Source organism: Talpa europaea (genome assembly GCF_964194135.1).
Source record: "Talpa europaea genome assembly, chromosome: 2".
NCBI lineage: Eukaryota > Metazoa > Chordata > Mammalia > Eulipotyphla > Talpidae > Talpa > Talpa europaea.
The window spans coordinates 45,009,097-45,024,500 of NC_140068.1; the positions used below are offsets into that span (position 1 = coordinate 45,009,097).

Consider the following 15,404-nt stretch of genomic DNA (forward strand, 5'->3'; position numbering starts at 1 on the left):
TCAGTACAAGAGACAAATAAGCATAGTTGGAATGCATGGTTATAGGATACTATTATAGAAGTAATTAGATTGGAGGTTACTTAGTGGAAAGCTTACCAAGAAGGTGATGTTATAAACTGACTCTTAAAAGAGGATTAAGAGTTGACCAAAAGAAGAGGAAAAGAGATTCAAGCAGAAGAGTCATGGAAGCACAAGGAAATGGTGTATTAAATGCATAAACAATTTAGTAAGTGGTGACCAGGTGCTAAACACCCAACAGCCCTGTAAAATTAGAATTATCTCTAATTTATAGATAAAGACTCAAAGAAGTCACCTTTGTTCCAGGGACACAAGGTTATAGGTGGATGTCAGGGTTTGAAGCCATGTCAGTTGGATTTCAAATCCCCTTAACTACCTTACTGTATTGTCTGCTGTCAGATTTTTAAATCTTCCCTGTCCTTGCTATTTATTCGTCAGCCAGTTTGTTACCTACTTTTATTCATTCTCCTTTCTATAAACCTCTTATTTGTCTCTTATCAAGCCACTGATACCAGTGTAAGTGAGGCACTCAGGTGCTTTAGTTGCTGGAACTGCCTCTCTCTTACTTGATCTTTTGTGTGCTGCCACCAAATAAATGTTTTTATTTCACAGTTACCACCTTATATTATAGGCTCTCTACACTTATTGGATGATAGTGAGAACCCACAATTGTCCATTTGGTGTGCTTCATGTCTAGTCTCATTTTACATGAACAGATCTGACATTAAAAGTATAATTGTTTTTATTTCTCAGCACTTAATCCAGTGCTAATTTAAACATTCTAGCTTTTTTATTGTTACTATTTTTTTATTGCAGAAAAGCCTGGTGAATTTTCCAGATAAGGAAATTGAGCCTCAGTGCCTAGGATCACATGTGATAATAAAACATGTCATAATGTTAGCTCTTTTATTATTCACTACTGCCAACCCAAAATTTCCTTAAAAGTTGGCACATAAACTGTTCCTGCTCCCTCCCTGCCTTTGCTAATGCTATTTTGCTCTACTTAGAATGTTTGATTTCTCTTTGCCCGTCTGTATTCTATCCATCTATTTCCTTGATTCACGTTTTAAAAAATTCTTCCCTGACCACTGATTGGATAGATTAATACTGTATTTCTTCCCTTCCCTCCTCCTTATGAAAACTCCCACATAGTAATATTTAGTTACAACTATAGACATCTTGGAGTTGGCAGTTGCTGTGGTGTGATAGAAAGAATATGAACTTCGAAATCAGAGATAAGAAATCTTTAGTATAAGCTTATAAGGAAAAGTACAGGTGAAGTGAGGAAACAAAGGTTCTGCTTGAGTCATGTCCGGAAGTCTGGATTCTGGAGAGTGCCTGTATTGGAAGACAAGGTGGGGAAAGCTACCTTAAGTGTAAAGAACCTGCAGCATGAGCAAAACCATAGAAAGGGGAGTGTATGGTATATTTAGTAGATTTGGATATAATTCCTCTGGGCAGTGTCTGCAGTTTTAAAAATACATTTTCATTCTTATCTTTTCCATCATTTTATGTACCCTTGCTGCCTGCCATAAAACTACATATCAAATAGCCAAGTATTTACTGACTATTAAATTTGATTAGCAATGTCCAGTGCTTAATTTTTAGTTATTTTCTTATGCTCTTGTAATTCCTGCTTATATCATATAAGCCTTTTGATTATTCTTTGTTATTGAGGTCATGCAGAAAGTGGTAGAGCAAGGTTTTGAATCTAGGCAGTCTGGTTCCATATTGGACATTTTGAACCCCCCGCATTGTAGGGCCTCTCGAGTTAAGCTTTTGTTCTGTTTTTCATTTTAAAAAAGGATTATTAAATACTTAATGACATTTAATTTAATCTGTGTACCAGCCAATTTTTCATGTGTATTTTTTTAGTTAAGTGTATTCATTATATTAGAATTAAACTTTTTTGTCCAATTTTATTGAGAAATAATTGTCAGGTATTACCATGTAAATTCAAGATATACAGTGTGACTCTGATTTATAGGTTTGATTTTGTTGTACAGGTTTGATTTATATATGTGTTGTAGAAAGAGTACCATAATACCAGCTAATATCTGTCATTTCATATAGATAATATTAAAAAGAAAAGAATAGGGAAAAAATTTCTTCTTGTGATGAGAACTTTTAGGATTTACTCAGCCTTCCTGTGTATCAAACAGCACACTAGCTATAGTCATCACATTTTTATATATATCCCTAGTATATATTTGTCTTAAACCAAAATTTATACCTTTTGACTACCTTTTCCCAATCCCATCTCCTCTCCACCACCTCTGATAAACAAAGTCTGATCTCTTTTTTTTTAGGTTGTACATGTAAATGAGATAAACAGGGATCTGACTTGTTTCCCTTAGCATAATGCCATCAAGGTCCATCCACTTTATTGCAAATGGCAGGATTTCCCCCCCCCTTTTTAATGTCTGAATAATACTCCATTATATGTATCACAACTTCTTTATTCATTAATCCATGAAAGGACAGTTGGGTTTTTCCAGGTCTTGGCTATTGTAAATAATGCTGCTGTGAACACGTTTCTTTATGTAAGAAACTTGCCTTCTTACATAATTCATTATAGATGAAAATTTAATAACATAGAAAGATTAACATTTTGTGAGTCTACAAATTTGGGTCTATATTTTGACGTAGTAAGTAGTCTTGTTTGCAGTTTCCATAACTCTGTACAGCACTTTCTTGTCTCAGTCAGTTCATTCCTTGAGGTCTTAAAAGAAATATATACGTAAGAAATAGTGAAATGTGGGGGGTTTATCTTTCACTGATTTTGTACCTAAAACCCTACTGCAGAACTTTGGTAAAGTTTTTTGTTCCAGCCTAGTTTGCTGAAGTTCTTCAGTGAGATTATTGCTACTAAACCAGTAAAATTTAAGTCCAAACTTGTATCACTGTTGGGTAGAATATCTAAGAAACAGAGAAGAGGGAGACATTAGCCATTTCTTTTTACTGTTCCTCACACATGAAAGGAAGATGCAAAAGAAAATGCCACAGACCAAAAAAGCAGGACGGCCAGATGTTGTTATCTGACAATGTAGAGGGAGAGAAAAGGAAACTGTACCCAGATCCATGCATGGTATTTGGGTTTATGGTGACTCCTGCCTATTTATAAACATGGCTCAAATGGTATCTTGGAATGTAACCAATCAGATTTTTATTCCTTCTTGAGAGGACAGTGGTTGTGCAGAGGGAAAGCACCTTTCCTTAGGTGACCATAAGAACCTTAACTTTGCATTTTCTTTTGAATTGTAGTTTCTACCTGTTTTTTTTCTGAAAAAGAAAAGTCATCCCATGTGAAAATACTGATTGTGACTTTTCAATTTTAAAATTATATTTAAATGCTCATGAAGTCTCTTAGGAAGGGAGCTCTTTGCCTTAAGTTTTATTTTGTTTTGTTTTTCTTCATAGGAGAGGAATATCAGTTGTAGCTATGATATATCATTGCTACAGAAACCACTGCTTATCACTTTTATATCAGGTCAACTTTAGATTTGTCATAACTCAGATTTCATTATTTTCTGCAATCAGTAGATTCATTTAAAAAGAATAAACTATATATTAATGTCATCAGGAAGTGGTGAGAACTTCCTTGTTTTCAGTGAGCTAATTTTATGTGATGTATAAACTTGGAAATTTTCTCTACAATACAGAAACTCAGTATATTTTTTGAACTTGAAACCCATCAATTCGAGTTATGTGACGTTTGAATGTGTGTATCATTTGCTTCAAATAGGGACTTTTATGGATGTGGTTTATTTTCATATAAATTAGAACATAGTGGTGTGCTGGAAATAACACTAGTCTCAGTTCAAGTGACCAGTTCCTATCCTGGTTTGACTGTTACATAGTGCAATCAAATTATGTGGTCTTGTTATGTTGGATAATTTTTTTTCACCTCTTCTAGTTTACTTACCTTTTGATGACTTATACCTGATTGACCTCCAAGGTGTACACAATTTTAAGTAATTTCTGGCAATCTTGATGCACTTGACATTGGTCAGTGGAAAACAGGACATAAGATCCTAGAATAATTCAGTGTTAATAATTGATATTTGATTGGCTAAACTAATGTGGTTATTTAGGATGTTGCCACAGGATACATTGTAATGAATTATGAATTGGCTAGCCTGTGAAAGTTGGGAAATGTATAAATATAAGAGTGAAGGGATATTGTAGAGGGAGAGTATACAGGTACCTGTAGTTTTTCAGCATTTGCTCATACAGTTTATTCTAGTGTTATCTAATTGTAGAATATCAGTACAAGTCACTTGGATATTATGGCAGTCAAAAGTTATGTGCTACTTTACTCAGAATATTTTCGTTTGCAGATTTAGTACTGTATTTGTGATATCACAGCAGAAGCACTTAGTCTGGGATGGAGGATTGTGAGCTGGATTTGCCAAGTGAGTAGGATTTGAATAGATGAGAGAAGAACATATTAGACAAGGGCAATGATAGAGTAGAGAGCAAAGTGTTTAAGAGACCAGTTTTGCTATTTAAAAGGGTTTTTAGAAAGAAATATAAGAAATAAGACTGGAAATATTGGTGTGATCGAATTGTGGACAGGATGAAATTTAGAATGGATTTATAATAGGGTTATAGATAGTTTCCAAGATGAGAGAGATGTGTATTTTTGTAGAAAGAGAGGCAAAACTGTCTGGACTAGGAAGGGTTGAATATATTAGATGGAGCAGGAATAATTGTGGGAATGATATTTTTAGAGTTGGGCTAAAGTGACAGTGGGGCATAGGTGAAGAGTTCACTTTAGATAAGGGCTAGACTTTGGGGCATAAAAGAATATAAGTAGAGTTCAACTTTGACTGATTTTATTACTTGCATACTGTAGCATTTGTAATTTATTTTTTTATAAGAATTATTTATTTATTCATTTTTTAAAGATTTATTTATTTATTCATACAAGTACTGGATACAGTCAGAAGCGCGGGAGGGTGAGAGAATTCACCAGAGCCAGAGCGGAGAGCAGAACAGGCAGAGTGATGAAGTACACTGCTGAGGGGAGCAGCAGGCCATGTGGGACCCTTGCAGGGAGCTGGGGATCGAACCAGTGCTGCAGAGGCTGCGGGCAGTGTCGCAACCCAGCGCTCAACCGCTGCGCCACCAGGGGAGACCCAGCATTTGTAATTTAGAGTGGGTTACTTCTGTGATTCCTTTAAATAAATAATAGTTCTGCATATACAATTTGTTTTACTAATTTTTGCATTTGTTTTAAAGCATGCCAATCATGATTTTGAAATACATTAATTTTTTTCTGTAGTCTTTCTTTGTTTCAGAGCAGGTTCATTCATCCTTGCAAGGATTTGACTAATGTTTTTCATTTTATTTTCAGTTTGGCTTTGGTTGAAAAAAAAAAACTTAGCCTATATGTACTGCTTTAACCACTGGAAGAATGACAGATGACAAAGATGTGCTTCGAGATGTGTGGTTTGGACGAATTCCAACTTGCTTCACCCTGTATCAGGATGAGATAACTGAACGGGAGGCAGAACCATATTATGTAAGTATGTTGATGGTAGCAAATGGGATTGCTAACTTTGTCAGTTTTTTTGGTAAATAAATATATAAAAAACCTGAGGGATATTTCCAACATTTTATATTAAGTCAAATGTATTTATTATGGAAAAAAGTTGGAAAACAATGATAAACAAAAAGAAAGAAATAAAAATTACCTCTAATCCTATCACTCAAAGAAAAAAATCCACCATTCATCTGTTAATATGGGACCTTCTTGACTTTTTTTTTCTTATACATAAAATATATTATAATACAATCATAAGTTCCATACTTATTTTTTTAACTGTAACAAATTTTGGAAAATGATAGGGTTAGATTTGATTCTCTTGTATTTAGATGATTCCAAGCAACTTTTTAATGAATTTTTTTAATTGAATGGTCATATGAATGTGTGTGTGTTTTCATATATTCATGAACTAATACATATTATTTAATACCATAACTTGCTATATACAGGCTTGCAGGTTTATGTTAGAGCATTGTCTGTTCTAAAATAGAGTATCAAATAGCTTCTTATTTTTAACCTGCTTTTTTTCCTTTTCTAAGTGCTTATGCAATCTAAACTTATGCATCTGTCTGTTGGAGAGAATACTATCCTGACTCTTTTTCTGAATAGCCCCTGATAGGCAGACAATCTGTTATCATTATTTTATCATTTTCCTTTTGTGTCTCAGGAAGACCAAATACTGTTTACCCAGGAGGATCTGGAAAATTGGAAATTGTATTTGTAGTGCTCAACTGTAGATTCACTTTAATAAAGCATGCCCTTTGCTTTTTTCTTTTTCATTTGCAGAGGCAGTACCTCTTCAGTCTGCTCCAATTTTAAGTTAAGGAGTCCATTCATTAGCTTTTTAGATATAGGGACTATTTTCTATTTCTCTGCACATCTCAGCATCTGGCATAAGTCCTGCAGATGCTACCATCTGTAGTGCATCAAAGTCTCCCCAGAGTCATGTTGGGAATTTGTTTTAAATTGTCTCTGGGTTTTTCTTGTTACTTGAAATGACAATTTCAGAGATATTAAGTGGTCTTTTGTTGCTTGTATTGCTGTAATCGTTAACTGTTCATACACATTTGTCATTTTAGTTTTGGTAATCACAATAGTTTTCTTTTCTGCCTTTAGAAAAACTCCATAGTTAAAAACAGAATGTGGTCAATAATTCCATTTATCAGGTGTATTTTTTCTGTTCTCCTTCTGTAATATGGCCTAGAATATCATTTGTTTTCAAACTATTTTTTGTTATTTTAATTAAAACATTTAACCTTGGTAACTTTTAAACAATATCTAAAAAAGGAGATGTGTCTAGTTGGCAAAAGTGGAAAAACAAAAATATGAAGTTTGTTTACTTTTAATTCAGAATATGATATTTGACAGATTTCCTGTAGTTAAAAACATCTAAGTAAAGAATATAATGTTTCCTTTTTAAATATATGAAACTCTTTAATATGGAAAGACTTGTGCGATCAGGTGAAAATGACAGAAAGTATTGGGAAAACTGTAGGAGGAAGAGGATTGTTTTGTCTAATAGGTCATTTTTTTTCTTGAATTGCTATAAATCCTCCCCAAGAAGAAATTATTACGTAGTCATTATGGTTGTGCTTTTGAAGAGTAGTGGATGATAGGTATATAATAAATATTAAAAAGCAAGGGTTTAAAACCATGGAACATAATCCAGATTTTACTCTTTAAATACATATATTTTTAAGTATAAGTTGATACAGAAAGAATATGAAAAAACTTTCCATTGATTAGCCTTAGAATTATAGGTAATAGTTTTATTGCCAGCTTTAAATCTCATCTATCTTGCTTATAGATTAATCTTCAAAGTATTTTTAATATGCTCTGGTTTGTAATAGTTATAGTTATAATGTTTCAAAGACTCTGAGATGAGGTTAAAATGTCATAACTGGGGAACCAGTAGACCTTTTTCTTTCATATTCTCAAAACTCAGGCGAGGTGACGTAACAGCATTGTTTCTGTGACCTGAAGAATCTATCCATATGAGGTGGAGATACATGGAAATGTACTGATAGTTTACTTTTTATAATGCTTATTGATTATTTCTTACAGCTACATTTTTGAAATACACACTCATATCAAATTCATAGTAAATATTTAAAGAGTCTCTGGAATTTTCTGTTTTCATTGAAAAAGCATATTAGGGCCTCCCCGGTGGCGCAGCGGTTGAGCGCTGGGTTGCGACACTGCCTGCAGCCTCTGCAGCGCCTGTTCAATCCCCGGCCTCTGGGCGAGGGTCCCACATGGCGCGCAGACCTCTCCTGTCGCCCACTGCTCCCCTCAGCAGTGTACTTCGTCATTCTGCCTGCTCTGCTCTCCCCTCTGGCTTTGGTGGATTTTCTCATCCTCCCGTGCTTCTGACTATACCCAGTGCTTGTATAAATAATAAATAAATCTTAAAAAAAAAAAAAAGAAAAAGCATATTAATGTTAGATGTATTCCTGCTTGTTTCTGCATTTTAATTTGTTGCCACTCCATAAAGCTGCTTTCAACCTGTATCTTGTATGTTTATCCTTTGAGAATGATGTCTTCTTTTGCAGTGATATTAAGAAGGAAATTTGCTAAAAACTAGGCAATTTTACAGTTTTTATTCTTTCCATTATATTTATTAAACTTTTGCTTTTCATTTAGATTTTCCAATATAAAAATGTACATCCTAATTTTCATGCATATTTTGCAACTTGTTACCAATTTCGTACCATCATATAGATGGTCATCAGTCTGAGTAGACCCTAAACATACCCACTTGTCCTTTTATGTTTCTTTAGTTTTTCTCCACTATGACCATATCTCTGAGCTCTGACATCAACTTTCTCTCTTCACAGGTGACCTCACTTCCTGCTTCACAAAGAAAATAGAAACAGTGTGCTAGGATCTTCCTTAACTTTGTTACCAAGTCTGAAAAACCCACTTTCAGCTATCCACACATGTACTCTCTTCTGTTTTAGTGGGAGATCTTTCCTCTTAAGTAAGACCCAAGCCTCTGTCTGTTCTGAACCCCAACTTCTGACTTCTCAAGAAGCTGGTTGTTTCACCCCACCCTGCTTTCTTTCTTTTACTTTCAACCTCTTTCTATTTACTGACTCCTTTGCAGCATTAATGTTTTTTTACATTCTTCCTATTCTAAAAGAGTTCTCCCATCTCTCTTTCTACTCTTGTTTTTCCTTTACAGCCAGATTTCTTATAAAGATTGTCTATACTCATTGACTTCTTTCCAGCTTTCACCACTTATTTTGCTATAATACATACTACTCCAATAAAACTGTTCTTGGCACAATCAGTAATGACGTCTTTTTTCCCAGACCTGTTATCTGTTTTTGAATTTTCATGTGATTTCTTAGCAGTATTTGATAGTGTTGGCGGTTTTCTCCATTTTATGGCACTCTCCTTTCTTGGTCTTATAGTGCCTTGTGTTGCTGGTTTTGTTTGTACCTTTCTGGTTGTTTTTTTTGGGGGGTGGGTACACAGTGTGCTCTCCTGTCCAGATCTCTAGCCTTTGCTTGTTCCTCAATATAGGCATTCCTTGGGACTTTGCCTTTTATTTTCTCTTAACCTTCCCCTGCCCCAGAGTTCTCATCCATCTTTAGGGCTTTGTTGAGCATTTGTATCTCAACAACTCCTAAGATTTTCTTCTGAGCTCCAGATCTATATATCTGATGAATATTCTCACTGGATGTCTAGAAGGAATGCCGACTAATTTATCTGAAACTGGGCTCATCATCTTAACTCCCAGGTGGAGTTGGTCTTCTGCCATATTCCCTTCCTATTTTGACAAGTAGATCTATCATCTGGCTAATTAATTATTCTTACCATGAGAGTCCCATTAAGATGAGACTCATTCTTTGATGCTTCTCTCTCCCATATCCCTGATACTTAGTCAGTATCTTAGTCCATCTGACTTTACATCTCAAATATCTCTTGAACTTAGGTGATTCTTTTCATAGCCACTGCTGTATCCTAGTTCAGACAACCATTTAAAAACTGGTGGATTTCATTATACTAACCCAGTTTCCTTGGCTTCGATCTTGCCCTCTTAGTTTTCCAGCCTGCACTTGGAATAATCTTTTCAAAACCTATCTCATCTTGTCACCTGCCTACTTAAAACCTTAAAACCTTAAATGGCTTTTCATCGTCTTTAGGTTCCTCAATGAAATTTATAAGATTCTCCATGCTTTGGTCTTTTGATTCTTCAGCACTGCTCTGTCCTATTCAACTTCTTTGTCTTTGTATTCACTCCATCCCTTCCAGCAGTTTACTCTGTCTAGAATGAACACCAGTATTTCCCACCCTACTCACATCCAAACACTCATAGTCACCCATGCTTGGTTCACTCCTGCCCTTTTTGATTCCTGCCTTAAAAAAGACTGTCAAGGCCTCCCTGGAGCTCCTGTATTCACTTAAATGCCTTTGCTACTTGCTCTGATAGTACTTTTTTACTTCCTTCTTACCATTTATCATATTTGTAACTTTTCTTTTAGAATCTGTCTTCCTCCCTAGATTGTAAAGTCCTTGAGAGGAAGAAGTCTGTCATACTCAGTGTTCTATCCTCATTGCCTGTGTTAGGCTCCTCACACATTGAATGGATCTGAATTCTGTATATTTCAATCCTCCTTTTGTTCTAGAAAAGTAAATCTGCAGTTTGAAAATATTGGGTAAAATAGGATTTGGCATAAATAAGTAAAATTGTAAGCACCTTTTTCAGAAACATAAGTATACAGTTGTGTAAAACATATATTCCTTATAAGCTGTGGTGAAAATAGTGACTCACTGTATCACATTCACTAGGTACTTGCATTGTAATAGGAAGAATAAGAGGATAGATTACATGTAACTGACAGTCTCTCTCCTCAGAAGGGGAATCTTCTTCATGTTAAAAGAACTAAAGAACTTAGAAGACATTAAGCAAATTGAAATTAACTAGATCCAAAAGGGACAAATATTTTTATGATTCTGCTTACATGAGATTCCTATAATAGTTAAATGCATAGTGATTACCAAGAATCTGGGGAAAGAAGAGACTGTGTAATGGGTACAAAATTTGAATTTGGGATGATGAAAAAGTTTTGTAGAGAGATCATAGGGGTAGTTGCAGAGCAGTGCAGTGTGAATGTATTTCTCTCTCTCTCTCTCTCTCTCACACACACACACACACGCACACACGAGATATACCTAAGAAAAAAAATGAATGATACAATGTGGACATAGAAGGTGGGGTGATGTCTTTGGCTGCCATTTTCTTTTTTTTTTTTTTTTGACCTTTCTGTTATATTTATTTATTTATTTATTTATTTATTTATTTATTTTTAATAAATTTTATTGTTATATTCCCCATACAATTGCAGCCCCCCCATTCTGACCCCAATCCCTCCCCTCCCGCCCCCGCCCCCCTAAAAGTGTCTCTGGTTCATAGTTTTTTGTTGATTTTGATTTTCACTTTCTTATAGTTATTCATTTTCCTGGTCCCTTATTTAAGTTTTCTAGATTCCTGCTATGAGTGAGACCATCCGGTATTTTTCTTTTTCTTTTTGGCTTATTTCGCTGAGCATGATCCCTTCCAGCGCCATCCATGTTGCTGCAAATTGCATGTGTTTATCTTTTTTGAATGCTGAGTAATATTCCATGGTATATATGTACCACATCTTCTTGATCCAGTCATCTATTTTTGGGCATTTGGGTTGTTTCCAAAGCTTAGCTATTGTAAACAGTGCTGCTATAAACATAGGGGTGCAGGTGCTCTTTGGAATTGATGTTTCTGTGTCCTTTGGGTAAATACCTAGGAGTGGAATTGCTGGATCATATGGAAGCTCTATGTTTAGTAGGTCCAGAAATCTCCACACAGCTCTCCACAGTGGTTGGACCAGTTTGCACTCCCACCAACAGTGCAGAAGAGTTCCTTTTTCTCCACACCCTCGCCAGCATTTGTTGTTGCTAGTTTTTTTAATATGTGCCATTCTCACTGGTGTAAGATGGTATCTCATGGTAGTTTTGATTTGCATTTCCCTGATGGCAAGTGATGTTGAACATTTTTTCATATGCCTGTTGGCCATTTGCATTTCCTCTTCAGAGAAGTTTCTTTTTAGCTCTTCTGCCCATTTTTTGACTGGATTATTTTCTTTGTTGTTGTTGAGTCTCATCAGCTCTTTGCAGATTTTTGTGATCAGTCCTTTATCATTAGTGTTGGGTGCAAAAATGTTCTCCCAGTTGGTGGGGTTTCTCTTTGTTTTTGTTATTGTCTCTTTTGCTGAGCAGAAGCTCTTTAATTTGATGTAGTCCCAGCTGTTTATCTTTGCCTTCACTATCACTGCTTTGGGTGATGTATCTGTAAAGATGTCTTTGATGTGCAGATCACGTAGTGTTTCGCCTATATTTCCTTCTATGTATTTTATGGTTTCAGGTCTTATGTCTAGTTCTTTAATCCATTTTGAGTTGATTTTTGTGTATGGTGTGAGGTAGTGGTCAAGCTTCATTCTTTTGCATGTAGCGACCCAGTTTTCCCAGCACCATTTATTGAACAAACTTTCTTTGCTCCAATGCATAGTCTTTGCTCCTTTGTCAAAGATTAGTTGACCATAAATCTGTGGGTTTATTTCTGGATTTTCTATTCGATTCCATTGGTCTGTATGTCTGTTCTTGTTCCAATACCATGCAGTTTTGATGATTATGGCTTTGTAGTATAGTTTGAAGTCTGGGAGTGTGATGCCTCCATTCCCTTCTTTTTTTTTCAGGAGAGCTTTGGCTATTTGGGGTTTTTTGTGATTCCATATGAATTTCATCAATAATTGTTCTATTTCTTTGAAGAATGACATTGAAATTTTGATTGGAATAGCATTGAATCTGTATATTGCTTTTGGAAGGATGGCCATTTTAATAATGTTTATTCTTCCAATCCACGAGCAGGGGATGTCTCTCCATTTCTTTGTGTCTTCTTCTATTTCTTTTAACAGTGTTTTATAGTTTTCTTTGTATAGGTCCTTTACCTCTTTTGTTAGATTTATTCCCAAATATTTGATTTTTTTTGTTTCAATAACAAAAGGGATGGTTTTTTTGATTTCTTCTTCTTCAGATTTATTGTTTGTGTATAGGAAGGCTACTGACTTTTGCATGTTGATTTTGTATCCTGCCACTTTACTGAACTGATTGATGAGTTGAATTAGCTTTTCTGTGGAGTTTTTGGGGTTCTCTATGTATAATATCATATCGTCTGCAAATAGTGATAGTTTGACTTCTTCTTTTCCTATTTGGATTCCTTGGATGTCTTTCTCTTGTCTTATTGCCCTGGCTAGGAGTTCCAGTATTATATTGAAAAGCAGTGGTGAGAGTGGACATCCTTGTCTTGTTCCAGATCTTAATGGAATTGCTTTCAGCTTTTCACCATTGAGAATGATACTGGCTGTTGGCTTGTCATAGATGGCCTTTATGATGTTGAGGTATGTTCCTTGTATCCCAAGAATTTCAAGGGCTTTTATCATGAATGGGTGTTGCACTTTGTCGAAAGCTTTCTCAGCATCTATTGATATTATCATATGGTTTTTATATTTCTTTTTGTTGATGTGTTGGATAACGTTGATTGATTTTCGGATGTTAAACCATCCTTGTGCCCCTGGAATGAATCCTACTTGGTCGTGGTGAATTATCTTATGGATATATTGTTGGATTCTGATGGCTAAAATTTTATTGAGGATTTTTGCATCAGTGTTCATTAGGGAGATTGGCCTGTAGTTTTCCTTTTTTGTGTTGTCCTTGTTCGGTTTTGGTATTAGTGTAATGTTGGCTTCATAGAACGTGTTTGGTATTGTCCCTTCCTTCTCAATTTTTTGGAAGAGTTTGTGAAGGATAGGCACTAATTCGTCTCTGAATGTTTGGTAGAATTCATTTTTAAATCCATCAGGTCCTGGGCTTTTGTTTTTGGGGAGGTTTTTGATTACCATTTCAATTTCGCTAATTGTAATTGGTCTGTTTAGGTGTTCTATTTCTTCTTTATCTAGCTTTGGGTGATTGTAGAGTTGTAGGAATTTGTCCATCTCCTCTAGATTGTTAAACTTGTTTCCATATAACTGTTCATAGTAGTTACTGATTATTCTTTTGATTTCTGCTGTGTCCATTGTGATTTCTCCTCTTTCATTGATGATCCTGTTTATTTGTGCTTTCTCCCTTTTTTCCTTTGTGAGCCTGGCTAGGGGTTTGTCTATTTTATTGATTTTTTCAAAGAACCAGCTCTTGGTTTCATTGATCTTTTGGATTGTTTTTTTAGTTTCAATTTCATTTATTTCTGCTTTGGTTTTTATTATTTCTTTTCTTCTACTGGTTTTGGGGTTTTTTGTTGTTCTTTTTCTAGATCTTTGAGCTTCGAGATTAGGTTGTTTCTTTGAGTTCTTTCTTGTTTCTTGATGTGAGCTTCTATTGCTATATATTTTCCTCTTATTACTGCTTTTGCTGCATCCCATACATTTAGGATATTGGTGTCCTCCTTGTCGTTCAATTCAAAAAATTTTTTAATTTCTTCTTTGATCTCCTCATTAGTCCAGTGGTCTTCCAGTAGTGTGGTTTTTAATCTCCATGAGGTAGGAAAGTTCCTTGCCTTCTTTTTATGGTTTATTTCTAGTTTGATGCCTTCATGGTCAGAAAAGATGGTTGATATGATTTCAATCTTGGTGTATCTGTTGATGTTTGTCTTGTGCCCCAGTATGTGATCGATCCTGGAGAATGATCCGTGTGCGCTTGAGAAAAATGTGTACTCCGTTTTTTGGGGGTTTAGTGTTCTATAGATGTCTGTTAAGCCTAATTGCTCTAGGTCCTTATTTAGAGCTTTGGTTTCTTTACTTATTTTTTGTCTTGTTGATCTATCCATTGTTGATAGTGGTGTGTTGAAGTCTCCCACTACGTATGTGTTTTCTCTGATGTCTGTTTTCAGAGAGGACAACAGTTGTCTGATATATTTTGGTGCTCCTTCGTTTGGTGAGTATATGTTTTTTTTTTTGTTTTTTTTTTTTTTTTTTTTTTTTTTTTTTTTTTAAATAGAGGCATGCTTTATTTATTTGTTTGCTGGTTTGTTTGTTTTGTTTATACATGCACTGGGCACAGTCAGAAGCGCGGGAGGGTGAGAGAATTCACCAGAGCCAGAGCAGGGAGCAGAGCAGGCAGAAGGACCGAAGTACACTGCTGAGGGGAGCAGCGGGCGGCAGGAGAGGTCTGCGCGCCATGTGGGACCCTCCTCCGGTGGCCGGGGAGCAGCCGGGGATCGAACCGGCGCCGCAGAGGCCGCGCGCAGCTTCGCAACCCAGCGCTCAACCGCTGCGCCACCGGGGAGGCCCCTGGTGAGTATATGTTAATGAGTGTTATTTCTTCTTGAAGTATTGTCCCCTTGATCATAATGTAGTGACCATTGGGGTCTCTTTTTATCTTTTTGAGTTTGAAATCTGTTTTATCTGATATAAGTATAGCTGTTCCTGCTTTCTTTTTTGGTCCATTTGCTTGTAGGATTGTTTTCCATCCTTTAACTTTGAGCCTATTTTTATCTTTTGTAGCTAAATGTGTTTCCTGGAGACAGCAAAAGGTTGGGTTTTGTTTCTTAATCCAGGCTGCAACTCTGTGTCTTTTTATTGAAGAGTTTAGTCCATTTACATTTAGAGTTAATATTGATATGTTAACATCTGTATTTGCCATTGTGTTTGTCTTTCCTTTGATTTTATTTATTTATTCTTTTAATAACTTTTTTTTTTTTTTGGCCTTCTTTCATTGTTATTCGTCCCTCTGAGGTTCTGGCTTTAGGACTCCTTGTAGTATTTTTTGGAGTGGGGGTTTAGTTGCAATGAAATTCCGGAGT

At 35.7% G+C, this 15,404-nt stretch overlaps 1 protein-coding gene across 3 annotated transcripts in view; it reads left to right on the top strand.

The window, feature by feature from the left end:
• Positions 1-5,437: 5,437 nt before the first annotated feature.
• Positions 5,438-15,404, top strand: part of ATG5 (autophagy related 5) — a gene marked incomplete at both ends in the record, with an annotated part of 105,432 nt that continues 95,465 nt past the window's right edge. For all 3 annotated transcript variants that reach the window (XM_084227703.1, XM_084227704.1, XM_084227705.1), the window contains one exon: positions 5,438-5,545. In XM_084227703.1, the coding sequence (XP_084083829.1) occupies positions 5,438-5,545 (108 nt within the window). The remainder of the gene's footprint in view (positions 5,546-15,404) is intronic.